The sequence below is a fragment of the Xiphophorus couchianus genome, chromosome 16, assembly GCF_001444195.1.
Source record: "Xiphophorus couchianus chromosome 16, X_couchianus-1.0, whole genome shotgun sequence".
Classification (NCBI taxonomy): Eukaryota; Metazoa; Chordata; class Actinopteri; order Cyprinodontiformes; family Poeciliidae; genus Xiphophorus; species Xiphophorus couchianus.
The window spans coordinates 13692895-13719946 of record NC_040243.1 but is presented as its reverse complement, the minus strand read 5'-3'; the positions used below and the strand labels follow the sequence as shown (position 1 = coordinate 13719946).

General features: G+C 40.3%; 2 protein-coding genes across 3 annotated transcripts in view; both read left to right on the top strand.

Moving 5' to 3' along the window:
• fam20ca (FAM20C golgi associated secretory pathway kinase a) overlaps window positions 1-7230 on the top strand; it is a 45169-nt gene extending 37939 nt beyond the window's left edge. Inside the window, exons 5-10 of the mRNA XM_028042861.1 lie at window positions 1815-1930; window positions 3001-3181; window positions 3296-3405; window positions 3530-3611; window positions 4180-4239; window positions 4933-7230. Of these exons, the coding sequence (XP_027898662.1) occupies window positions 1815-1930; window positions 3001-3181; window positions 3296-3405; window positions 3530-3611; window positions 4180-4239; window positions 4933-5191 (808 nt within the window). The 3' untranslated portion in view covers window positions 5192-7230. The remainder of the gene's footprint in view (window positions 1-1814; window positions 1931-3000; window positions 3182-3295; window positions 3406-3529; window positions 3612-4179; window positions 4240-4932) is intronic.
• Window positions 7231-11978: 4748 nt separating this feature from the next.
• The window catches only part of rai1 (retinoic acid induced 1), a 63365-nt gene continuing 48291 nt past the window's right edge, over window positions 11979-27052 (top strand). For both annotated transcript variants that reach the window (XM_028042845.1, XM_028042844.1), the window contains exon 1: window positions 11979-12713. The gene's annotated coding sequence lies outside the window, so the exon portion shown is untranslated. The remainder of the gene's footprint in view (window positions 12714-27052) is intronic.

The following is a 27052-nucleotide window of genomic DNA, read 5'->3' as shown; positions in this document are numbered from 1 at the left end:
CGCCCCCCCCCTTTTTTTGTGAGGAGGGGAGTAACACGACAGCCACAATCATTTGACAGAGTCCAGGTGAATGTTGTAAAAAAGAGGGATTTATTGATAACGAAAATCCCGGAAGGCTCACACAAACTGTGGGGGAGAAAGGGGCGGTTAGGGGGGTGCCAAATCATAGAAAATAATAAAACAAAACAGGGCCTAACTACCGTCTGAACTAAGGAAACAAAAAGAAAACAAAAACCCTGTTTATCTAATCTAACAAAAGTTTCCACCAAAACTTTACATGGGTGGCACCCACCTCCTTACCTAGTGTATCTAACAGAAAATACACCTACGTGATGAAATGTACAGGGTACCCCAAACTTACCTCGCCCTCTAACTCCCACCACAAACCTTCACACAAAGAGCAACAAGACATGTGTCAGGTAACAAAGCCAGCTCCCCGCTCTCCCCAGCTGGGCTGCTTAAATAAGGCCTCCCTGCATGCTGATTGGCCCATAGTTGATGAGGATCAATCAGAGGAGATTGACACCAGCTTTTCCTAGTACCTGTGAAGAAACAAAGGGGGATGGAAAAAAGAAACAAACAGCCTGCCAGGCATGTAACACCACTGTTTAGCATCAACAGTGGGCATGCTGTGGGCCGGTTTCTCTTCAAACAGGCCTGGGAACCTCGTTAGAGTGCATGGTTCCATCTGGAACTTAAAACAAAAATCTAACAAACTACTACACTGAAAGGGGAAAGTTATTGAATCGTTCACCAGAATAATGATACATTTTCACTATTCCCAAACATCCATCCTACAGAAAAGCTGATTTAGTGAAAAAAAAAGCAATTAATTCCTAACAGGATTTTTTTTTCACCACTAAATAAATGTACTTAAATTAAAAGTTGTTCTTTCCTAGTTTTTTTTTTTCAGTGTTACTTGCAACTCATGCAATAAAATATAAATTATTCCAAGGCTCTTTTTACATCTTCACTAAGGGTACCCAATGTATGTTGCCAATAAACACTCATGCATGCATGCATACGCACAGGTGCTCCTTTGTCACTTGGACCCAACGTGACGGTGCAGTTTGCAGGCGCTGAATGATATCTTCTGTAAGGTAAAGTTTCACACACTCAGCCGGGCTGTTTGTGTGTCCGCCTGCTCCCAGGAGGCTCACTTTTGGTCTCAAATGGTTTCAGGGTCATTGGGGGCGGCAAACATACAGTGACGCAGGCTAAACAGGAGCTGAATAGGTATAGTGTTCAGCTATAGAAGCATTAAGGAATAAAACGAAAAGGAACAAGAACAAAGGACTGGACCTGTGGAGTTTATGTTAAACTTGATGAAGCTAAAGAGGAAGAAATGAAAATGTCTGGTTTTGGGAGATCTTGCTGATTGTGCTGTCTCTTTGAGAAACAGTAAAACTAGACCATAACATGCTCAATGACCTTTTGGGTTGGGTTTAACTTGAGCAAAAACACAGAAACGTTGTAGGATGATGTATTATCAACATCAAACATGTAGTGATAGATTTTCTCATGGTTGCTGTTGGGTATCTTTATTTAGATGAACATAAAGATGTCTGCACATGTCCACGCAGTCAAATCAATGGTGTTTTTAAAAAAAAATAAAATCCCAATTAGAAAGTAAATGCCTAAAACGTTTAGTTTTCATTTTAGTTTTAAATTCTATCATTTAACAGAACTCCCAGCTGTGTCTGAAGATCAAAGCTAGGGTGCAAAATTTTGAAATCTGGATTTTGCTGCAATCAAACATTGTCATCAAGCCGAATGATCTCTAAATGTTTGTTTGTCCATCTTTGTCATTTTAGGATCCTTGACTTTCGCAGAGTGCCTCCTGTGGCGGGTCGACTGGTCAACATGACAAGCGAGATCAGAGACGTGACGCGAGACAAGAAGCTGTGGAGGACCTTCTTCATTTCACCAGGTAGAAACTCTGACCGTAGCTTGATGGGTAGGAAGGTGTGTTAAGTAGAAACAAATACAGAGGAGCCATATTTAACTTTTGCTGCATGTGAACTGCAAGCGCAAGCAGTTCGACCAGTCAGTCTGACAATCTGCTGAGCTCTTCAAAGCAGTGGTGCAGGACTGAGTGTACTGAAAATAATATAGCAGAGCATGACAGAAACTGTCCACATGGTGGCACTGTGAGTCCACAGTTGATCAGTGAAATTCTTTGAGAAGGAATTATAATCATGGTCTCATTAGGCAACATAAATAAAGTTTTTGCAAATAAAAAAAAATGAAGGTAAACCATTTAGAAGATCACTGTTGAATAACATTTTCTGTAGATGTTTTCTAATTATTATGGGTACGTTTTGTCAAAAGGGAAATAACAATCTGGTCAGAAATCAACTGAAAATATGATGAATTTAATATTTTAAAATTTTAACATTTTTATTTATTTGGAAAATAATAAAAAAAATTCCAAATAAAATGTCAAACATAAAGCAGTTGATTCTGTTTGGTTTTCTTTATTTATTTTAAGCAGATTTTGTCTGTATTATTAAAAGTAAAAGGAAATATGAAACAATTTAAAATCTATTCAGCCCTTTATTGCCTGAACAACTGCATGAGAAAATAATTTGTGTTTTTGCTATGAAGCAGATTCTGAATGGTGTAGAGATTATCAATTTAAACATAGCAAATACTTTGTATTCAATTCACTTCATGTTATTAATTATGTTTATTCACAACAAATGTCATCTTATGGCACTTTATGCAACAAACATATTCAGTTGACAAACAAAAATAGGTTGTTTTTAAATGCATTTAATTACACAGAACAATTATGAATGATTGGCAGGTTTTCCTTAAATGAGCCAAGGTTTATTTTGCTTTTCATCATCCTGCCTTTTTACCATTTTCTCATAATTCACTTCAAACATTTTTCTCCTCATTCATATTACATACAAACAGATCTAACATTAATGTGACTAAAACCCTTCCTTTTCCTTTCTCTGAGGTCTAAATCTGTCTCCCCTTTTCCTTCTTCAGCCAACAATGTCTGCTTCTACGGCGAATGCTCCTACTACTGCTCCACTGAGCATGCTCTGTGCGGTAAACCAGACCAGATCGAAGGCTCGTTAGCAGCTTTCCTACCTGATCTGAGTCTGGCCAAACGCAAGACATGGAGAAACCCCTGGAGACGCTCCTATCACAAGCGCAAGAAAGCAGAGTGAGCAAGTTTTATCATGATTAAACAGTCTTTAATTCTGTAAAAAAAAAAAAGAAAGTTAGAAATTATATTTAACAATTTATCAACACCTTTTCCCTTTTTACATGCTTTTAGATGGGAAGTGGATCCAGATTATTGTGACGAGGTGAAGCAGACACCTCCATATGATCGTGGCACCAGACTGCTGGACATCATGGACATGACCATCTTTGATTTCTTAATGGGTAAGGCTTGATAATTATTTTGTTAAATTCATAGATGATTTTTTTAAAAAGACATCCCACTCGTGATTTATTATTATAAAAGATGAGAAATGTTTTGTCACCGTAACGCTCTGCTTTTATACAGGCAACATGGATCGTCATCATTATGAAACTTTTGAGAAGTTTGGAAACGAAACTTTCATCATTCACCTCGATAATGGAAGGGGGTAAATACATTCAACTATTTTTTGTTGCACCCGTATCTATCTCAATGCAAGGTTGGTGGCAGCATAGGATACTTTAGGCAACCTGCAAAAGTATTTATGCCCCTTAAACTCTTTCACAGAATCTGTTGACAGAACAATAATTAGTTAATTCCCCACCATCTGGGGACAGAAACAATAAAGAGAATGAGTAAGCATTTGGAAAAATGAGTCGTGTTTAGCCAACTCAGTCACTAATCCCCTTTATGAAACATGATGGTGGCGTTCTCACATTGTGGGAATGATTTCTACAAGGCGGCTGGTTAAAGTTGATGGGAAATTAGATCGTAGGTTTTCTTTTTGAAAATCATTATCATTTTACTTCACAATTGCTCACTGCTTTGTGTTTGTCTATCACATGAACTCCTAATAAAGCACATCAAATGTAATGTGACAAAATGTAAAACTACTTCAATGGGCCAAGAAACTGTAATTTACTTATTCTAATTTATCTCTGATTCAAATGATATTGAGCTTACTGAAAATATCTTGTGACTGATCACACTTTTACATGTTTTTCCTTTGCTTGTAGATTTGGAAAACACTCGCATGATGAGCTGTCCATCCTCGTACCGCTCAGCCAGTGCTGCAGGTCAGATTGGTGGTTAATTCTGTGATAGATTTCCATATGGTGTCAGGTTGATTGTTGGACACAAAGTAGTTCAGATCAAGACTTTGTAAGGGATGTTGTAAATGTATCCTATATTTTACTTTATGTAGTTAGCCTGTTATCACTATTGCTGGAAACTATTCAAAGTAATCGTCTTTCCGTTTACTTTGTGCAATCCAGGGTTTTGCAATCTCTTCACATCTTAATTTTTCTGATCATGATTTCCAGATAATTTATTTTTTTTATTGTTTAATTCCAATTAACAACTTGCCATAGTGACTGCAATTTCATCGGAAGACTTTTTTTAAAATCTTGTGCCAACCAGTGGAACCTAAACAGCAACCTCTCAGCCACATGACTTAGCAAATATCTCTGAATGGAGACAATGACATTGGTTTTCTTTCAGGAATCTTTTCCTACTATACAGTTTGTTCCCATTTATCCAAACCTTGTTTTGTTTTTTTTTTCCCCCCATGGTAAACGGTTAGTTATTCCAGCAAAAGTTGTCAAAAAAAACCTGCTTACACATGCGATAAGAAGCTCCAGTTAATAATGATGATTTAGTGTCACTTTTAAATTTTCAGCTGGTTTAATTTAATTAACTAAATTCAAATAGATTTAATAGGGTCACAATAAAAATCTGGATGTATAGTTTTTTTTTTTCATTTGCTTCAGGGTCAGGAAGTCCACTCACCTGCGTCTGCAGCTGCTGGCCAAAGAGGAGTACCAGCTGAGTTCCCTGATGGAGGAGTCTCTGCTGCGAGACCGCCTGTCCCCTGTCCTGATCCAGCCTCACCTGCTTGCCATGGATCGGAGGCTCCGGCTGGTTCTGCAGGTTCTGACGGGCTGCATAGATAAAGAAGGTTATGTTAACGTTGTGGAGGAGGACCTTTCTGGGGACACGGCCACTCACAGGGGCCCAGCCCACAGGTAGTGGGGGCGAGAATCCTCCAGGGTGACAACATGGACACCATGCAGCGTTTGGCTGTTTACCTGTTGGGATTGGACCAAAAATCTCACCCCTGAAATCAAGCTGAATTCAGTGAATTCCAAGACTGCCGTCATTGCCTCTATAGAAAGTGCTTTTAGGTGTGTTTATATAGAAAAATTATAATAATATTAATAATTTAAAAAAAAACATGTTCATGTGGAGGCTTTATATTTGTCATATACAGCCATAATTTCTTTTGTTTGAGACATAGAGGATCTCCTGCAGTGTTTTGATTTTTTTTTGTCCTGGTATGTTTTATGTGTTTTTATAAATACATAACCAAATGCAACACACTGACTGACTGAAGGGCATATAGTCAGACAATATAAGCTTTATCATTTATCACGATATATCAGAAGACTTTGTTAGAAGCTAAGCAAGATTTATTGTTTTTAGTGAATGTTCCAAAAACTATGACATGCCTGGAAACTAACATCTTGTAGCCAGGAGAACATGGGTGTGTAAAAACATGCGTTTGTAAGCTTTATTTCCCTTGGCACAGACTTACAGAAGAACAAGCTGGATATTACTACTTACTTCTGAAAAGTATAAATCACAGATTACGTTTGTATTTTACACTGTAGTACAGTAAGAATTTTGACTTTATTTTTCTTGTTATTTTGTTGTTCAGATTTTTCCTTATTTTATTTATCCTGCGCTACATGCAGAAAGCAAACAACATAAAACATGAAAAAATAAATTTAGCAAAAACAGAGAAATTTCTGGAATACAATCTTTAACTAATAACAAACAGGTCCTAAGTTTGTGTTATCATCTTAGATATAATCTCAACCTCCCTGTCATTTTTCCTGTATATTTTTTGGCTTAGTAAGCTTTGGTGGTCTTTTTTTCATTATTTATTTGGTGCGCCAAAAAGGGAATACTTTGCTGTCATTCCTTATATATTGTACTTTTGCTTAAGAAACTGGAAAATACAGATTTCATCATAAATACTTTAGCTAAAACAACTAACAGAACTTAAAAGTAAATTTTCAGAACTTACCTGGAACTTTCTGAATCTTTCAGAGGACCTTCCCATCATGTATCAGGTACTCTCATTGATCTTCCATTGACATTTCTAGATACTTGAAGGAGCTCTCATGATTTTTTTTGACCATGTTTCTTCAGGAACATACAAGGTACTTTCTGGAGCTTTCGTGAGACTTACTGATTTCTTTCGTACATTTTACTGCAGACCTGTAGGAATTAGGCTTTATTGTGGGGTGACTTCTAACAAAACCTTGACTGGGTATTCCTGTAACTGTCCCAGAACTTTCATCAAACCTTTCAAATACAATTACCAGGTTCCATGAAAGTTTTGGAACCTGGAAAGTACCAAATTACAAGTCAGCTTCTAATACAGTAAGTTGGAAGAACCAAGTAATTTCTAGTACAGCAAATAGTATTTTTCAGGACAGTGTTTGGCAAGTTCGGAGAGGTTCCTGAATGTACTCTCTAAGATTAGGAAAGTATGGGCAGCATCATGCATTGCTATTATTCTTTGTAATTGTTTGGCATTGAGAGACTGTCATTCTATTTGATCACACATTTCTGTTCAGATTATACAATTTTAGAGATTAAGTTGTGCAAGCGTTGCCAGTGCAATTGTATTTGTTTCCTTCTTCTCCTTCTAAGAGTCCAGTGTATTGGCTAACCCAGTACTTGTGCAATGCCAGAACTACAGTACTTGAATGTGTTTGGGTTGGCAGTATTAACAGGATTCCCAGAGCTACAAGCGGTGTGAAGTCGACTTAAAAGAAGTGCTTCTGGGCGAAAACAAGAAACTAAATGCCTCATCCACACACAGGTATATCCATGGGGCACTGTTTCATGTTTTTGATATTTTCTGTGTAAATACCTATAAATATTTTTGAAGAGCTATTGAGCTGCACTGCACAGTGGTTTGCTTCTGTTTCCTGCTCTTGCATTGTTACTGTGAAGTTTACAACATGATTAAAGTGTGCAATAAAACAAAAAGGGACCACAGTTGTCTTTTTATGTGGATGCTGCTGGGGATGTGTGAAGTTTTATGCCCGAGGCGTAGCAAATTGCTGTCAGTGGTGGGGGCAGGACGTATGATGCTGTCCATGGTGCTGAAAAAACACAGCGACCACTCTGTTGATTTACAGATGCTCTGTCCATGGTGCTGCTGGTCCATCATATCACCATCAAAGGTTGAGTAATACTGCAGTGACAGAGACCAGCACCATGGACTATCTGTCCTTTTGATTCAATCAAAACAGAACCAGACAGAGCATTTTAGATTGACTTTAATAATTATGTGCCCCATCTGCAGTGCCATAGTAAGATGCAAATTACATAAAGTTGGGGGTATATTTTTTAAATGTCTATTATCAGATGTTTACTTGTTGATCCTGTTTTCTGCAGCAACAGAAAAATATATATGTTAAGAACTTCCGCCTTTTCCAATTCGGAGTAAAAAAGAAGACAAAACAAAAAACGATACTGTTTCTTTGCCAATAGAGGGAGCCAGTGGGCAGCTTTTCTGATTGAAAAAGAAGTACCGTCATAGCTCACTTGGTGGCGGTAGAGCTTGGTTAAGATGGCTACCTTGTTTACATCTGTGACGTGTTTTTGTTTTTTGTTGTCCTGAATTGACATCATAGCCGGAGATATACTTTTGCGTTTCGCAGTAAGTATTCTTTGTGACTTTCATTTAAGCTCAAGGTCAGACTTTAACTGGACTTCAATTTAATGAGGTAGCACGACAACACTACGAGCAATGCTTCCTCATTTTTGTAGACAGAAAGACACCTGTTGGCTCAAATTAAATCTGAATATTAAAAATAGGCAGAAAAGCCCTTAATAACCTACCCATGAGGTTGTGTACTAACAGAAAAAGTGAAGTTGTCAAATTATATGTGCACAGCTTTTTTGTAGGCTACATAATTTGTAAGAAAAGGTGAAAGTTCTCTTCAAACAGTCAGAAGTATCAACACATTTATGGATCACTCAAACTGAGTATTGGGTGTTGTTTACCGTCCACAGCTCACGGGCCATGTCCTCTCACCTCATTCAGAAGCAGCTTATCCTGCCTAGTAACAGCATCAAACGCCAATGTCCTGCCTCTATGGCAACAGAGAGCCACCCCTTCCTGCCCTGCCTGCGATCGATCTGAGGTACAGTATGTGTGTTTGGATCCTCAACCAAACCCCATTTTCACCTTCATCCTTATCCGTCACCTGGTAACTTGAATAGATGTTTCTTTAACACTTGTAAACAATATGTTAACAAAATTATTTAGCAAATGTTCAGCAGAAATACTTCAACATTTTGTGAGTAAATATTCAGTTCATCGTAAGGCAGGAATTGGAGGAAAATCTTGCTCCAAGAATAATGCACTTTAAGATGCCTGCCAACATATTTTGATTAGCTGTAGTATTAACAGATCCACTGAAATCCAGTCCCCCCTTATTGCTGTTTAAGTAGAAGCTGATGTTAGCGATGCAGCACAGCTAGCTGCTGCAGGAAGTAAAAAAGTAGCTGTTCAAAACTTGCATTACTTTGAACGATTGCTTATGGTACAAATGATATTGCTTGGCCACAAAATTAGCATTTGTTTTATTTAGTGGAGTAAAGGTGCATACAACTGCAGACCCAAGTCAAATAAACACAATTTTAATAAAATTTCTACGCAGACTGGAATTATTTAGTCTAGAGTTCAATGTTTTCCTTAATAATTAGAGATAATCAATAAAACAGTTCTTTAGTTTAGTGTCGACCAACGCCTAAGAATAAGATGCCAACTTACTGGAGCCAATATCAGTAAAACTGATTTGTGTCAGCCTTGCAGAAAGTTCTTAGACTCTGACTGTATCCACACAACAGGGAATTTATTTTTCATCTTACTTTAAAATAAGAGCCTCAAAAGGAATATAATAAAGAGTCGAGCTTGAAGCACAATGCAGTCATATCCGGGGGTCTTAATAATAGCATGGATTTATTACAAATAATAGTGTAGTATTTTACAAGAAGATCTCAGGATTACAGCAGTACATTCAGTGGATTTTAAACATCCGTGCCACTGCTTTAATACTGCAAAGTTGTTATATAAATAGTTTCAAAACTGAGAGAGCCTGTGTGTGAATGAGAGGGAGGTTGATGGAAGAGTTACAACATGGAAGAGAGTAAGTACCTGAGTTCAACCATCAAAGCACCAGGCAGTGGACCAGAGAGGTAAAGCAGAGTGCAGGCAGGGTGAAGTGACAGAAGAACAGCCGAGATTGTATTGAGAGAAACTAATCTTGTGGGCTTTCTAAATTTATTTAATATTTTAAATGAGGTTGGCTCAAAAATCTTCTAGAGGGCAGTGCGACAACAACAGCAAGGCTAGCTAAGTTGCGTACGGGAGACGTCTGGATACTTCCTGTGTGTTATGTCCTTTCCTTTGTTCTTCTTCTACTGCTAACCTTGTGGGGTCACTCACATGGCAAACACCATTTAACTGACTCCAGAGTAGAATATTTCCACAAACATACAGTACATTGCAAAGCAATGCTTTCATACTATTATGAAAGCAACCATATAGATGATCTGAAACTCTCTAGCTCTCTAATATACAGCAGCATTGGTATAAATATATATGGCTCTCTTTGGCAAAGTAGGTTTAGGCAGCTGAACATTGCCTTACCTCCATCTTCCTTCTGTAGATGCCTGTGTTGTAGTTTAATTTAAGCCCTTTGTATTGTGCCTGGTTGTATTTGGGAGAAAAGAACCTAATAAAGAAAGATGCTGAATGCAGTTCTACAAACTGAATAGTGCACACCTGTGTGTGCGTGTGCTTGTGTGTGTGTCTTATAAACTGAGATTAGATGTGCTTTCAAACGCTACTTCAGAAGCAGTCGTGTTTAACCCCCGTCCATCTCAATTGATGGCAGCGCTGTAGGCAAAATCACGTCTAGCTCAGATTCGCATTGATCAAAACAATTGCATCCCGTGGAGGATAACCGCACCAAAATGATTCGGGCGCGTGAGTTCGAGCAAGTTCTGCATCTATACGCATTGCTTGGTTCCGTTAGTTTGTTGTTATTGAGCTCCAGGCTGCACAATATTCTTCAGAGCATTACCTTTAAATTAGATTGATGTGATTCTATGCTTTAAGGGGTGACCAAGAGAAAAAAAAAGCGTAGAAGACCCATGACATGGCTGACATACACACAGGCCACAACACCTTGTTTTTCTTCTCAAGGTGATTGGTCAACCTGATTGGTTTTAGGAGTAGCTTCAATGAGAAATAGTGCCTCTATTTTTTTTGTTTTTTTTTTTAAGTCAACAACACACTTCATCTCAACCTGTGAGTTATTAAGACGGCTATGTAATACATACATACACACGTTTCTGTCAGTCTGAATGAGATTCGGGCACGTTAACGAAACGATGCTGGTGTTTGTGTGTCCATGGCGACAGAAGCAAACCTCCAGTCTGCTGTCAAGGTCAGACTGAGGCGCATCCTCTTGCGTCAAGAGCACCGGAGGAGAAATTAAACACCGAATCAATCGCCCTTGAACGGCGCGAGTTTGTCACACGAGGGTGCGAGCAGACGCCGCTCGTCTCTCTGTCTCGTGCGTGCGTCTGCGCGCCAGGAGCGATCACGGGTTAGCGCCTCAATTGCACGCGAGCGCCATTTTTTATTTATTTATTTTTTTTGTAGGATTTTTGCTCTGGTGGCTTAGTGGGAGATATCCAAAATGACGCTGTGACGTGCGCACCTTCTGCTCGAAAGAACAGACTGAAACAGGAGAGTGGCGCTGATGCACCTGGGCAGCTCTTCCCTCTGGGGAGTTTGTGGAGGCATGAAAGGTGCCACAAAAAAAAGAAAAAAAAATCCTTCACACTTGATTTAATCCATTGTTAGTTACTTAAAATTCTAACAAATATTGATGTGCTTTTATTATGTGTATATATTTAGAACCCACATGGCTACTAGGATTGTCAACAGAAAAACACTTTTGTAATCTAAGTTGGGACAGTTTTACAGAGGCAGACTCACAAGCCCCTTCCCCCCATTTGCAGCAATTTACTAACTGACGACTGACTATAAAAACTGAGATGTTGCAGGAAGTTTACGTCACTTTTAACATGGCAAGTTTTGCCTTTAAGGGGACCTTCTGACTGTCTTTAGTCACAATTACTACTAATTAATTTATTAATTTATTTATAATGTGGCGCTTTTGGCAGATGGAGACGGCTGCAAATGGAAGGAGAATCTTCCTCCCCTCCTCTCCCTCTCATTTCCTTCCTATTTTCATTCATTGCGCAATCAGTGGCATACACATATCTCCCTCATGCAGTGCCTGGCTCAGTCCCCATCCATCAAAAGACAGACTCACACATCTTCACACGGGGACAAACACGCGTTCTCGCTGCTTCCTCCCCCCCCACCTTTTGTTATCTAATTTTCTCCTAAATGCAGAAAAAACATTGCGAGCTCCCACTCATCTTTTTCCTATCACTGTCTCTCACATTGGGATTATGGTCATCTCTTTTCATACATGAGTAAACAGATTTGAAGGAGTTCCTTTTTTTCACCCATAGACACACACATACACGCACACACCCCTTCAAGTTAATATACAGCCATAAAAAAATAGAACGGAACCAAAACAGGCTTCCAACCTCCTCGCCACTCTCTCTCTTTTTCTCAGACACACTCACACACACACACACACACACATTCACACAGCAGGGAGAGGAGGATGAGGGAGAGAAAACCGGAGATGGAGAAGGCTTTGAAGCAGCCGCCTCCTCCCTCCAAACAGCACATCAGCAATCTCTCCATCGCTCTCTCTCCAGCCCTGACACACACACACTCACGCACACGCCTACAAGCAGGACGATTGCAATCACTCCGCACACATCCTCCCATCTGCTCTCTCCCACTTTTGCAATTGGTGGCTGCTAGACTCCCCAGCAGAGGCTGCAAGACGAGGCACCCCAGCACCTCCCTTTCCTCACCTCCCCTGACCTCCAACCCACACAGAGACACACACTTTTAGAGCTAATTCCATTATATATTCTTGACTGGAAGGAAGAGGGGTTGTCTTCTAATTGCTTTCTTATCCCCCTGAGTCCCCCTCACTGTTCCTCCTTTCCCTTCTCCCCTCTCTCTCCTCCTTTTCCCCTCCTTTGAGCCCGCCCCTTACCCTACGTGCACTCAACATGGCAGCAGACAAGCAGAGGAGTGAGGCAAGCTAGAGCGCCAGAGAAAAAGAGAGAAAGAGGAAGAGAGAGAGAGAGAGGCAGGAAGCCTGCTGCTGTCAGGGAATATTGGTGCCATTTTCAGCATCGCAGGGTGAAAGGATTGAGCCTCGCCGCCGTACGCTTGGCTCGGCTCGCCTCTGCTCGGCTCGCCTCTGCTCAGATCGGCTGAACAAGAGGGCTTTAGGAGGGAGAACTACAAAAAGGAGGAGAGAACGGCTGACCCCCGCCCCTTACCCCTACACAGGTACAGAGCTCTCACCTGTCATTTGTTTCCAAACGTTGTTGGGGAAGGCAGCGGGATGCAGATGGAAGTGAGGGCAGTGAATGCAAAAAAAAAAAAAAAAAAAAAGGGGGTGTGTGTGTCTGTCTTGCTGTCTGTCTGCGTGTACATCTGCAAGCCAAATAGAGGACAGCTGGCTCTCTCCTGGGACTGCGTTCTATTTTCATTTTGCTGGGGCAGAGCATTTGCCTCCCACACGAATACAAACACACACACACACACACACACATCCAAACATACACTCCTCGACACCTGCCTCGACCTTGTTTTCCTCCAGCATCTGTTCAAACAACCAGCATGGAAAAGCAGCTCTATAAACACATGAATGTGGGAAGGATGCGAGCTTTTAAGCCTCAACTCTTCCCTTGCAGCAGTCGGCATCTCGAGCGTGTGTTACGTAGCCTCATAACACGGCTCTATAAGTTAGAGCAGGGATGTGTCATAGCATGGCTGTTTACTCTGACCATTGCATAAGCAGGGATCTGACACACACCCACATGCATGGGGTGTGTGTGTGTGAGTGAATATATTTCTTTATGGTGTGTATTTCTCTTGCTTGCTTTTGAGGAGTTTCTCTGGCTTGCATGCTATTTTTAGTACAGCATGGTCTTACATGTTTTGCCCCTTTGCATACGATTTGACTCATACAATTTTTTTTTTTTTTTTTGCAAAAACCCACTTCGGATGCAGCTTTTATTACTATAGTGGCATAAAAAAAAATCTGCACTGAGACTGTCACCGCTGACTGAAAGTGATGCTGCCCCACAGCCTCACTGACCCGGAGGAGACAGGAAAGGAGAGGATCCGAGAGGGGGAGAGATGGATGGAAAGAAAGAGGTGTGACGGAGAGGGAGAGTAAATAAAGCTGGAAGGGAGGTGGAGAACATGTGAGAGCGTGTGGGTGCGCAGCGCAACAGGGAGAAGGGGAGGTGACGGCCGAGATAACGCAGAGAGAGGGTGCATAGAGAAGCGTCTGGGAGAGAAAACGGGTGAGATAGTGTTTGTGTGTGTGTGTCCTGGAAAAGCGGAATTAGGCAATACTGGTGTATCTCTATATAATATATACTGCTTACAGATAATAAAATAATGATATTTTAAATTTGAGTATTGCATAAGAATGATATAAAAGGGATTTTTAATGCTGAAATTCAGCATTGAGGCCTATGCAATCAGTCACTGGCAAGGACGGTTGGACACCAAAGGTCATCGCTGATGAAGCTCGCTACGTTCGGAGCATTGTATCCAAGAATAGTAATGAAAAGTTTAGTGGTAGGAAAAACTGTAGCGCTCAAGCAATAAAGAGTCTTTTGGAAATCAAGATCCCGGGATCTGGAGGCAGAGTGAAGGAACGCAGGAACCAAAATTGGAGATGTGGGTGATGATATAGGGAGGCCAGCTTCTTTCTGTTGAAAAGCTTTATGGAGATGCTGGTTTCCAATATGACGCACCACAGCGAAAACTATCAATGTCTGGTTTAATATCCATGATATAACTCTGCTTGACTAGCAAGCAAACTACACGGACCTAGACCTCATAAAGAATCTTTTGAGTATTCTCAAGAGGAATATCAGCGTCAGCAGTGCCGCAGGCTGAACGCCTCCATGCCACACTGCATTGATTCAGTAATTAATGCAAGACAAGCATCTAGTATTGAGTCCATATGGTGGTCGTCACTGCAGGCCAACACTTCTATCATAAAAATCCACTTATTACTTGTGTAATATTCAAGTTTTCGGAAAATGTGGAGTTTTAATAAACTCTAACCCACATCCATCAAAAATGAAGAGAAATAAATACGTGAAATTCTCCCTGTGGAGCAAATCTGTATATTTGAGTTTCAATTGTTGAATTGGATTACTGGGATAAATCAGCCTTTCAACTGTATTCTGATAAACGGAGAGGCACCTATATGAATGGAGGTGTGTTTTGGTGTAAAATAAAGCACAATAATGGCAGAAAATATCACCTTTTCGCTATTGTTTCGCGTGCAGCTGATGGTGGAGAGAGTGTGTTTCTTAGAGATACGTGGAGCAAAGTTTGGTGTGTCAAAAGAGGCCGATAAGACACCAAATGCACAATCACAGATACAGGCCACAACATCAAAATGCAGAGGAGCGCCCAACTTCACCTCCCTCCTGCATGATGCAACACAATGAAAGGAAGCGTCACCGAGATGGGGAGGAGAGTTGGAAAAAGCAGAGAGCGGGTGTTTTTTGTTGTTGTTTGTCTCTCAGGTGGTCAGTAAAAGACATGCTGAAATTGGAAACATGCAGTTGTGTTGAAATGAAAAGCGAAGGCTGCCCTCTGTGCTTCTCTCCTCTTCCGCCTCCTCTTCCTTCCATCCTCCTTTCCGCTCCTCTGTTCCAGATCAAAACAAATACACGAGGAAGGGAAAATCAGCTTCTTTTCTTTAAGGCCCCAGCACCCAGTTGTCGTCTCTCCTCTTTACACCTAATCTCCCCGCCTGTCCATGTATCTGCACCTGCATTTAGATCTGCTTGCTCCATTGCTTTTGCATCAATTATAACCAAGTTCTCCGTTTGTGTCTGTGTGTTTCTAAGCAACACACTATAAGCCCCCAAGTGCCCATGTAATTGCCCAGATGGCTCATGGTCATCTTTTTGGGCTTGTTATTAGGCAAACGGAGAGATAGACGGAACAAAAAAATGGGAAAAAATAAAAAACTGTTTGTCCCTCATTAGAGAAAAGTGCCACAAACACAAACGGGTAACAGCACATCCATGTATGACTCACAGCCTTTCATTGTTATTCATGGTTGCTGACAATTTGTGTTTCCTTTTTACAAACGGGTTCCCTAAAACCATCGCTCTTTAGGTGTTAGTAAATTATCTCCGCTGATTTTGTGATGCAAACGAAACCGAGCTGCTCCCTTTCAGCTTAGTGTGTGCAAAGAGATGTGTGAACTTTCTGAGGGCTGCAGAGGGTGGAAAACAGTGTGTGCTAATTTCGCCCAGAGACCGGCAGCCTCAATTTATTAAACTTCTCAACGTATTTGCTACGCTGCAAAACCTGGTAAATGACCCCATTTGGTAATCCGGGCTTCTGCATGCTGCAGTGGGTTTGTGCTTTGAATTTCTGTCCAGAAAGCAGCACAACGAGGGCTTATAGTTTCTGCAAGCAGAAGGAAGATAATGTGAAACAAATCAATTAGCCAGTGATGTCTTTAGCTTTCTCACATGTTGTCACGTTTCCTCAACAAAACAAACTAATAATGCACGATTGTCAAGTTGAAAAAACCAATATGACTTTCAGTATTTTTACAGCTAAAGATCTAAAACGTCCAATATGTATTTGTTTTTAGCTCCTACCCTTGTTATGATACCCTAAATAAAATCCGGTTAAGTGAATCGCCATTATACGTTACTAAATACAGTCAACCTGTGCATAATTTTATATCTGGACACAAACAGGTATTCTCTGAAAGCCTCAGATGTTAGAGAAGACTAGGTCACTAACAGCATCATCAGACCACAGAAGACAGGTCAGGGAGAACGTTGTAGAGAAGTTTAAAGCAGGTTAGCAAACAAGACGTCAATAGCAACCCAGTAGCTATCCACAGCTCAGGAAGGAAAAACTATTTTTCACGGTCTTCTCAAGTTTGACCCATTAAACTGATAAGAAGTTTGCACAGAAAGCAGATGCCCCAGAAAACTAGTGCTTCACATCATCCTTACCCAAAGTGAAACATGGTGTGGCAGCATCATGCTTTGGGGTTGCTTTTTTTCTCCAAGGAAAAAAGGGCTGATGATAAAATGACGATAAACTTGTCACATGGGTGTACTTGGTATTCATTTAGAAGTACACACTACAGAGAACTGCAAGTTTGATTCATGTCACACCTAAAGCGAGAAAACAAAGGCTCAAGGCTAGACTTAGACTGATGCTTTTAATACCAACATCACAACTCAGACTTGCAGTCTGAGTTGCTCAACTTGGAATAAAGTTCTTCTTTCAAGCAATCTGGATTTGAGCATGTGATGAAGGTTGTCCGCTGGGAGTAATCTGTACAAATGACTTTCTACAATGGAAGATACACCACACTTTTCAGATTTTGTCCAAAAATCACAAACTCTCAGCCTATTACTTAAAATCCCAGTAAAATACAAGAAAGTTTTTGGTTGCATTGTTAATTTTGCAAGGCGCTGCGGCTTGCATAATCACACGGCAGCTTATGTGTTTATGAAAAATAACGCAGCACTTCAAAACTGCCAACACGAAAGTGTTTTTGTCGCTTCATTGTGAACTACAAGCAAAAGTGTAAACACATGGTGTTGGCAACACGACGTCGCAACCAAAGCCCAAACACAAGGACAGACCGAGAGAGATCTTGGTCTCTCGTCATCTCAGACGCTTGGCCTCCATCTTTATGAGCTTCCTAAGAACACAAGGTTTATATCCGGGGCCTCAGATCGGATGCAGTGTGACAGAGCGGGTACATGCTGTTCCAGTGAACAGAATGCTATCTCTGCTAACCTAGATCTGATTACATACAGTTGCCCCTTCTCACACACACGCGCGCGCACCCAGGTCATGTTTGTGTGCATCTGGCCCACACTTGGGCCATAATGCAGTTTGCAGGTAATATGTTTTTATTGGAGTATCCCGGGCAGTGTCAGCGCAGTGTGTTTGTTGAGTGATGGCCGATGTGTTCCCCTCTGCGAGAGGAGAGGGAAGGAAGGGGGAGAGGAAGAGCAAGAGGTTACTGCAGGGGAGAGAAAGCGGAGGAAGAGGAGGAGGAGAAGGAGGAGGAGAAAGAGGATGGGAGAAAGGCTCATCTGTATGCTGGTTACTGTGAGCTGCTTGTTTGATCTTGAGGGAGTACTTAGTGCTGGATGGCGGGATGCTGCAGAGTATGGGAGGCAAAAATAAGCTTCCTGCATCAATGTGTATGGTTCAGTGTGTGTATGCGTGTGTGTGCAATTAGGTGTGAGGTGTTGGGTGCAGTACTTTGCTCATTAAAAGGATCTGGCTGGTGTCCAGCTCTGTGCAGTTCATCAACTGTCCTTCACGTCCCTCACCGTCTTCCTCCTCTTTCCTCTCCTCCGAGTTGTTTTCTACCTCTTCATCGTCTCATCCCAGCCTCACTGCATCAAAACAATGCTTTACATCGCGGCTGCTGATAGACAGAATTAGGAGGAGGCTGGTGGGGGGGTGAAGGATGGAGGGGTGTCGAGGGGCGGTGGTGGGCCATCTTTCATCGCTGATGAGTATTTGATCACATGTGTCTCATTAGAGAGGAATAAATAATACTTGTAAAAGATCAGTAATCAACACATTTAGTGTGTATCCATGCTAATAAGTGTCGGCACGAGGCCTTAAAGGCACCTCACGTGTGACTGTGAGCACTAAATTTTGTAAAACAGTGTTTCCATGAGAATGACAGCTTGTTAGCAGGATGCTGGGTTTGGAACTTGCTAAATGTTCAAATGGAAAAGTCTGTATACATCACACGTGAAAAACAACACATACAGGTGTGTGTTAATGGCTCAATGCTGCGTGTGTGCTTTCCTGTGAGGAAATACATAATCACAGGAGGAACAAGGGGCAATGATGCACCTGAAGGCAGTGACATCACTCGCACTCCCCTTTTTTTCTACAGTGTGAAGAATTGTATCTGTGTTTTTTTTAAAGGTTTTTGGTCAAATTTTGCATATGTAGGACACATCCAGTTGGCTGTACAGCTGTCAGCGCCAAGCGAGGCTGTAATTATAGTAATCTAGTAATTTTAGAGTGTGTTTTAAGGTACTTAAGTGTGAACACATCAATGTGTGGGAGAGTGCAGGGAAATGAGAGCAGCAGCTGGTTAGCTTTATCAAAGAGAAATGGCACCAAAAGCGAGAATTCAGAGACCAAAAAAAATACATCATTTCAAAGTGGAGATGCACTGACCAGAGTTTTTCCTTGGCAAATTTCTAAAAAAATATTTTTATAAGGTCTAGAAAACATAAAAGAGTCTATTCAAAATGTGCCACAGGTTTGTTAGAGATCAGTTTAAAATCCAACAGAAAATAAAGGAATTACAAGATTATTTCCATTTATCTGCCAAATCTTATTTTTTTTAAGCACACACTAAATCAGTTTATAAGAGTACATTCCACTGGTCAGTGCAAAACACTGACTGGACTGAGAAAAATTGTATGTCTCAATTTTAGTAGATCTGAATAATAATTAAGAATAAAAAAATATATTTTTACTATTTTGTGTGAATATCACCTGGGAGAGGCAAAGGAAACATCTTATTTTATTTTATCTTACTGTGCTCTGTTTGTTTTTTTAAATGTTATGTTTAGTTAGGTTTTTTTTTTATTAAAATGCCATTGATACTATTTATCTTTGTACCTGGTTTTTTAGTATTATTTTAGATTACATTTGATTCGTTATAGACTTTCTATTTTGTCATTCTAATTTAAGAGTTTAATAATTCAAAAAATGTAACGTTCTACATCTGGTGTGTTCTCATTTCTAAGTACATTTATTCATTTCGGACATTTTAATATAGTTGTTTAACTTGTTAGATTTTAAAGTCTCATTGATTGACTGAAAATGGGTCAATTAAAATCTTTTGCCTATTGACTGGTGCAGTTATTGTTTTCCCCTTCCATGCATAAATGACCCAAATTTTGTTTAATTCTTCTTTATTTCACCTTTGTCAATTTTCATTGTTTCTAAGCATAAACGTTTTAGTTTTTCATCTGTTCCTTTAGGAAGAGAACTTGCAATTAGACTGAAATGTGTATGTGACAAACAAATAAACAATACTAAATATGTGACATTACTAGTATGTCCCAGTCCTTTTCTCAAGTAAAATTTATTGTTGTTCCTTCTTGGCTGTTTTGGATCTTTCACCTTGTGGTCGTTAGTTGTATTGCACCTTCCTGTGGTTTTTCTGTGAATAGTTTGACACACATTATACACAAATTGTCAGACATGCAGATTTTCACATGCTTGTTGAAAAGAACAACAAATAGTTGGGTATAAAAACCGAAGCTCACAGGCAGAATGTGTGATGGGACCAGGCGTTTGTTTTGGAAGCAGACACTGTCACTTGCTTCTCCCCTGTGCTCTGATCAGTGGCAGCAGCAGCACTTTGAAAACTTTTCTACCCATCTTCCTACCCTCTTGCGACTTCAAACAGCTGCTGCGGTTACATAACGCAGCATTAAGAACAAGCCAGAGAAAAGATAAAAGGAGCAACGAGAGAGAAATGTTGAAGAACGTGACATACAAAAAAAAAACATCCTCTCTCTCACATTCCTCACCTGATCAGTCACTTCTGATGACTGACAAACATCAAGTTGCTAAAAACTATTTCACTTTGTATTGTCTTTGAGAATGATTCTTCCAATTTTATCATTGCTAAATTTAGGAAAACCTGCCAATGACAAAAGATGATGAGATTTGAACTTTCTTTTATTAATTAAAAGTTTAAGAATAAAAGGGAATTTGACTGTCCAGTTATTGTGGACAAATTCATCTTTTACAAATGTGAACATTTCTACACTCTTTATCTTAGGTACGTATGAATTCTATGTTTTAGTTGTAGTGGTTTTGCTTATTGCAGATAGATTTAAGACATTCTCTGAAATAATAATTTAAGATGCAGCAGACTGTTTTTGATTTTGATTTCTTATTTTCCATCATAACCTCCAAGCTACACATGGGTAGTGGAAGCACATCCTATCTGGCTGATCTGAAGTTGTTTTGCAAAGAAGAATTTTTACACTTATCAGATGTTTGATGCTTAGAGTTGGTACGGACATACATTAAAAGGTTTGCAGCTGTAAATGCAGAAGAAACTGATTGTACAAGATGCTGAGTGAAATGCTTGTATTTTTCCTCCAAAGATATTAACTTTAATTTTAATCTTAAACCTTAAAAAATGACAAAAGCCTTCTTTAAAAGTTGGAGGTAGTTTTGCACAAAATGTCATGATCTTGATCGGCTATTACTGTAAAAATACAAAGTGTATTTACTATTTGAGGAGAATAATTTATATCTTTTGAAGCAGAGCCGGCCCAAGTCATGAGCAATCTAATCAGCTACTTAGGGCTCCAACAAACCAACAGAAGTGGCCAAAAGATCAGTAAAATTACGCCACAAATAAGAGGTATACGTACTTATAAATATTTTTCACGGATGATGAATCAGTGGTAATAATGTGTGTGACGCTTGATTTTCAATAATGAATATTTTTACTGCTTCAAGTATTGTTGCGATACCCTGAAAATGAAATCTGGTTTTTGGCCAGCTTTGCAGGCCAGCATGTGAGCATTTCCTTCAATCCTTGTGTACGTGACAGCTCCTCCTGTGATTTGCTTGTGTCTGTGCTGCAAAGTGAGTTTCCTGCCTGTGAATTAGCTTCCATAGCAACCGGTGGCACACAGTAAGCCAGCCAGGTGGTGAAACCAATGAACGCTGCTCTGCATGTGGGATCTGGAAGTGAGCAACGGCCCGATGCCAGATGTGCATATAGCAGCCTTGCTGGCATGCTGATAGGGTTTGACAATATGGTGTTGCTGTGGTGATAGAAGGGAAGCTGGATTGAAATTTGGGCAGCGGACAATATAAATAAACAGCTGCCAGTGTGATAATGGGGTCTCTCTCTGTCTGACACTGCTTCGGCTTGTTTTGCTACCGTTTCTCGCCCTGCATTGCTATTTTAGCTCACTTCTGTTTACAGTCATGTAAAAATCAAATTGCCCCCCTGCAGATTTCTTCTCTTTCTGCAATTTATCAAATATAGTTTCAGATTATCAAATAAATTTCAGTATTGGATAAAGTAAATGCAGAAAAAAAAATTTAACCATGATTTAAATTGTTATGTGAACAAAACTTGACCCAGGTGGAAAAGTTATCACTCTCCAAACATAACATCTATAATCACATATAAACTTAGGCCACCTCTTCTTTGCCTAATTTTTTTTTTTTTCAAATTTAGCTACATTAGAAGGTTTATGAGCATGAACAACCTGTTTAACGTCGTGTCGCCACAGTATCTCAATCTGATTTATGTCCAGACTTTAAGTGTCACAGTCCAAACCCTTTGGTGTTGTTGCTGCTGTTGCTACAGTTTCAATCATTTAGAGGTGGACTTGTTGGTGCTTGTCAGATCATTTTCCTTCTGCATTTTTTAAATGCGATTATGAGATTATGGCAAGTCGTCCTGATCACGAAGAGGCAAAGCAGCCCCGGGTCACCACTACCGCCACCATGTTTCACTGTCAGGTTATTTCTGAATTGCTGGGTTAGTTTTAAACTACACATTACTAGAAGCTAATTTTCCACAAAAAAAAAAGTTCCACTTTTGTGTCATCAGATTTTTATAATGCTCTTCGGAACATGTTGGACTGACCTTTGTTCTTTTGGTCAACAGTGGTTTTGACCCTGGAAAACAGATGCTTTTTTTTTTTTTGCTTTCTTATTATTGAACCATGCACACCAGTGTAACTGAGGAAAGAGAGCTATGAAATGTTTTAGCAGATGAGTCGTCCATGCACTCTTGGAATAATTCTGGTAGACTATCCACTCCAGGAAATGTTCACCATTGTTCAATGTGCTCTTTTGTTTGTGGACAATAGCCATGACTGTGGTTTGGGGGACCGACCAAGCCTCATAGCTGCAGTGTGTAATTTCATAAAACATGTTTTTTTTACATATACTTTAAATGCTCACTGTATTGTGACAGTATAACATGAGATAGATCATCTGTGAAAAGATCAATCTCTTCTGCTGTCTCTCTGTGGTCCTACTGCCATCTGCAGAAATACACAACTTGGTCAAAAACAACCAATCAGAGCCAGGAGGAGTGTCATCACATGGTCAGTGATGCTTGTGTACACCATGTGAAGACCCTCCTCCTGGCTCTGATTGGTTGTTTATGACCGAGCTGTGTATTTCTGCAGATGGCAGTGCAGGGAGGAGGCAGAGGAGTTTGATTTTCTCACAGATTATCTGTCTCATACAGTACTGCCAGGACATAGTAATTATTTTAACAAATATATTAAAAAAATGTTTTTCATAAAAGCTACTTTTAAACATGGTTTTCTGACCATACTGTACAATTCCACATAGGACATGGTTAGGTTTCATCTTAAATCAAACTGTATCGTATTTATTCAAGTCATGTTTACCTGAAATTATTTTATTTCTGAAACGCTTAAGTTTGACAAAAAAGCGAATGATGCAAGAAACTGGCAAAGAGGCAAATCATTTTTCAAAACTCTGCAAACTTGTGCTTAAAACCTTGTCCTTATCTGTTTTTCTTTCCCTCCTTGTTTTCTTTCTCATCTATTCTCTTCATGACTCTCTGAGGAAAAGGTTGCCACACTGCGGAGGTAGATGCAGAGCGGGGGCAGAGGAGTTTTTCATTTGTTTGATTTTTATTTTTTAATCAGTTATTATGAAGGCTGCCTCTTTACCTTGGGCTTCCAGAATAATCACCCTCGCACATACACACTCGCTTTTGACGTCAAACACGAAGAACTAACCATCTCCCATAAGCTGGACCCGGTGTTCAGCAAATCACATAATGAGCTGTGTTGATTCAGTCAAACTTTCTCTTACAAGGAACAAAGCAAAATATGAAAAAATATGTAAACAAAGCAATCACTCCAAACACGTCAGAGGCGGACCTGCATTCGCATCCCCAGGAGGGATGTTCAGTCACCTAGATGGAGAACTGAACAGAGTGTGTTTGGGATCTGGCTAATTGCTGATGTTCTCATGCAGAGAAAACATGAGAGAGATGCTAATAACCTCTTCCTTTCCGCCTCACATGTCCATCGACTGACCGAGCCGTAGTCATGGTAGCCGGGAGGAGAATACACACATATACATACACACAACTGCACGCACAAACCACCTGAGGCTTAAACGGATAAGCCTGGGCCGAATTTTCAAATTTAATTAGAATTTTGATACGATCAATTATCAGAGTCTTTACAATATATTTCCACCTCACTAAGCAAAACATAATGAATACCTTTCTTTATTTTTGAGTCAGAACAAGCAGCAACGCAGAGGTATAAAAAGGAGGGGGGGGGACTGCCCAATGTAGCAGTTGTGTCTGTGTTAGGCTTTAGCTCTCATGTTTACCCATGCAAACAGAATCAGGATCAAGACCCAAATCACGATGCAAAAAGTCCACCTTAAGCCTGGATTTTCATGTATGCACACTCCTGCATTCCTCCTCTTACATTCACCTGTGAACTCAAGCAGAAGCAGCGACTCTCACCTACACAGGCCACACAGCAATGCATACTAAAAAGACCAGGGGAGAAAGAGGGGCAAAGAGCACCGGGAGATGGAGTGAAGGATAGATGGATGAAGGTGGAGAGGCCAGCGACAGGGTTTCGTCGAGCTGGAGAGATCTGTAATGAGATCTCTGTGAGTCAGACAGGATGCTGCATGCATATCCTGCACGGATAAGAGACGGGCAGCAGAGAATGTATTAGAATACATTAGCCTAGCTGGCTAATAACAAAATCTGTGTCGATCTTATTAACATGAGGCAACATCTAGCGCAATGGCACACATCGATCACCCTAAAAAGTAACCGAGACGGTAATCGGGGTGGTGGGACTACTTTGGGCTGGTAACACTTTGCAGCTACCTAAGCAGTTTTCCCCTTCAGCGTTAAATTAGAAGAGGTAAGCGCTGACCCGGAGTTGCTTTTAGCGCGTTAGCTTATATCAGAGAGTGAGTCACGAGCTTCACCAGGAGAAGCCGCGGCACAAATTTAAACATCAGAGCAGTCAACAAACCCTGGGCTATCTCTGTGGCGATATTTATTCATGTGGTTCGACACCCACGCACACACGTACACGCACACACAGACGCACCAACTAAAGAGGCACATCTTCTGCGTATATAAAAACTGAAGCAGAAAAGCAAGTGTACAAAATGTATCCAGTACAGGACTGAAAAAAATATTGTAGTGATTCCATGTATCGTGTCATCTACTGTACAATAACAAAATCTAACTAGATCAATGCACCTCATAGATCTGAAGCTCCAGTTCATATTTTCCATTTCATCCCAGTCAAAACATTGTCGTCACGTCCCGTTTTTGCAGTGCCGTTGGTGTGTTTCGAACACCAGCCGATCTTTATTCTGAAGCCTTCAAAAACATCTCTTGGTGTTTAAAATAGTCTAAATTTATTAGGATGGTGATATTGAGGCTTCTGTTTCCACAGATATTGTGACAAATCATCAGTTTGTGGCTTGGATTATCCACAAGTCAGCTATAGCAGATTGCAACCAGAAATCAGGTTTGCAGTGGGGGTCAACAGGGCTGACCTTTGTTCTCTCAAGGACTCGTAAACATCAAGGGTCAGAAAAAGGACCAACTAGCATCTCTGCAGACTCCACACATCCTGGACACAAATTCTTCCAAATTTTACCTTTAGATCTGCACCATAGAGCGCTATTTGCCTAAACCATCCATCACAGAGACAGTTTATTTCTCCAGGTTGTCTCTCTGCTGAACACAATGAATACCTTACAGCCTGAGTAGTCAGATGTTCTGCTGTGAAACTAAATAAGCATTATTGCATTGTCACAGCAATCTTTTTATTCTTCTTTTTATGTATATAAAAAATGGCTGAAAATACAATTACAGTCTGCTCTTTTATCCTTCTTCTATTTCCATTAAAGTTTATATATTCATACGTAATGTCTGTGCTGTGGGGACTTGCAAACCAAAAAAATATAATTTTTTTTTTGTTTGTTCACAAACAACCTTGGCTGATTAAAAATGTTCAATGAAATTTCCAACTATAAATTTTATCTTAATTTGATCAATTAGATCTAAACCTGGACAACTTCAAAGATCAATTAAAAGGTTTTGTTCTCTAAAGAAGGCATGGCCTGAAAACTATTAAAGTTGCTAAATATAGCCATCTCCCAGAGGGACAGCCTCTAAACCCTTTTTAAGCATCGTGTTGACCGCTGTTTCTACCCTTTCAGCTTCAAACTGAAAACATAGCTCACCACAGCACCTGCTGCACATAGACGTCAGTGTTATTGGAGATCTATTGGTGTGCTTTCCAAAGCTCTGGAAATGGATTTCCTTTTTTTTCCTTACCTGGCACCCTCTAGGCTCTGTTGATCTGTAACAAGTAGACTTTCCTTGCTCACTGTTTAAAACGAGTAAGGAAGGTAGGTTTTAAAGCCTCACCTTGGAGATAAATGGGACTCCTTCTGACTCTTCCTCATGTAATTGTCTTCCCTGCACCACTTCCTTTCTGTTTCTAGCCTGCAACAGATCCATCTTTCCTCGTGGCAATCTGCTTCCACCCTTCCGACTCATTCCTTGCTTCTTTTTGAGTCATCCCGTTCTCCCCCCCTGCCTTCTCCCTCAGAGGCTCCGTTTTCCACTGTTTCTGTCTGCCTCTTCCTTGACCCAACTTCTCCTCCCCAGCTCCCTTTCCTTTAACCTTTTATGCTCTCCACTGCTCTTCTGGTGTGCACAGATGCCACTCTTTCTCTTTCTTGCAGCGTGTCTCTCCGTTTTACTCCGTCAACATCCGACCCCATGCCTCCTCCCTCTCGCTCCTACCCCTTCTGCCTCTTCCTCTCTGTTTTACCCCCTCCTGCTTTTTTTCTATCTTCATCTTACATCTGCTGTTCTAACGCCAATCTTCTTCCCCTTTTGGTATGCTCCCCTTTAGAGTATTACGCCACATTATTTGGTCTGCTCTCCTTTTTTTTCCATTATTCATCATTCTCGGATATCTCTCTTTCTCTCTCCTGCATGGCGCATAATTACACATTCCCGTCTCAGCGGAGTTTACAAATTCACATTCCTTCTCCTCGTTAATATATTCATTCTGCATTATGTCATTATTACAGTTGATAGTTGAGGTGCATCCGTCGGAGGAGCCAGCGCTTTCTTAGGAAATCGAAATGCGTCATTCAGAATTTAGCAGCTGATTTCTCTCCTTTTTGGGAAAAATGTTGGCCGATTTTAGCCAATTCCAGTTTCTCTTTGGGAACTTAAATTTAAACAAAGACTATTTGAGATATTTTTTTTGTTGTTCAGTTTTTTAGATTAATAGCAGAGATTATGTGGGAAAGGAAGGATTGAAAAACATTTACTTCACAGTGTAGACATTTTCACTGGTCTTCAGCGTCTTAAATTAGCAATTCTCTAGAAAAAGGATCTCCATTTTCTAAAGAATGGAGATTCTTACCTTGACTCGGCCAATGTTTTCCAGATCCAGCCTGTTTCAGGTTGAAACCTCAAAAGGATAAAGAACGTTTTTGTTGCACCCTGTCCTGCC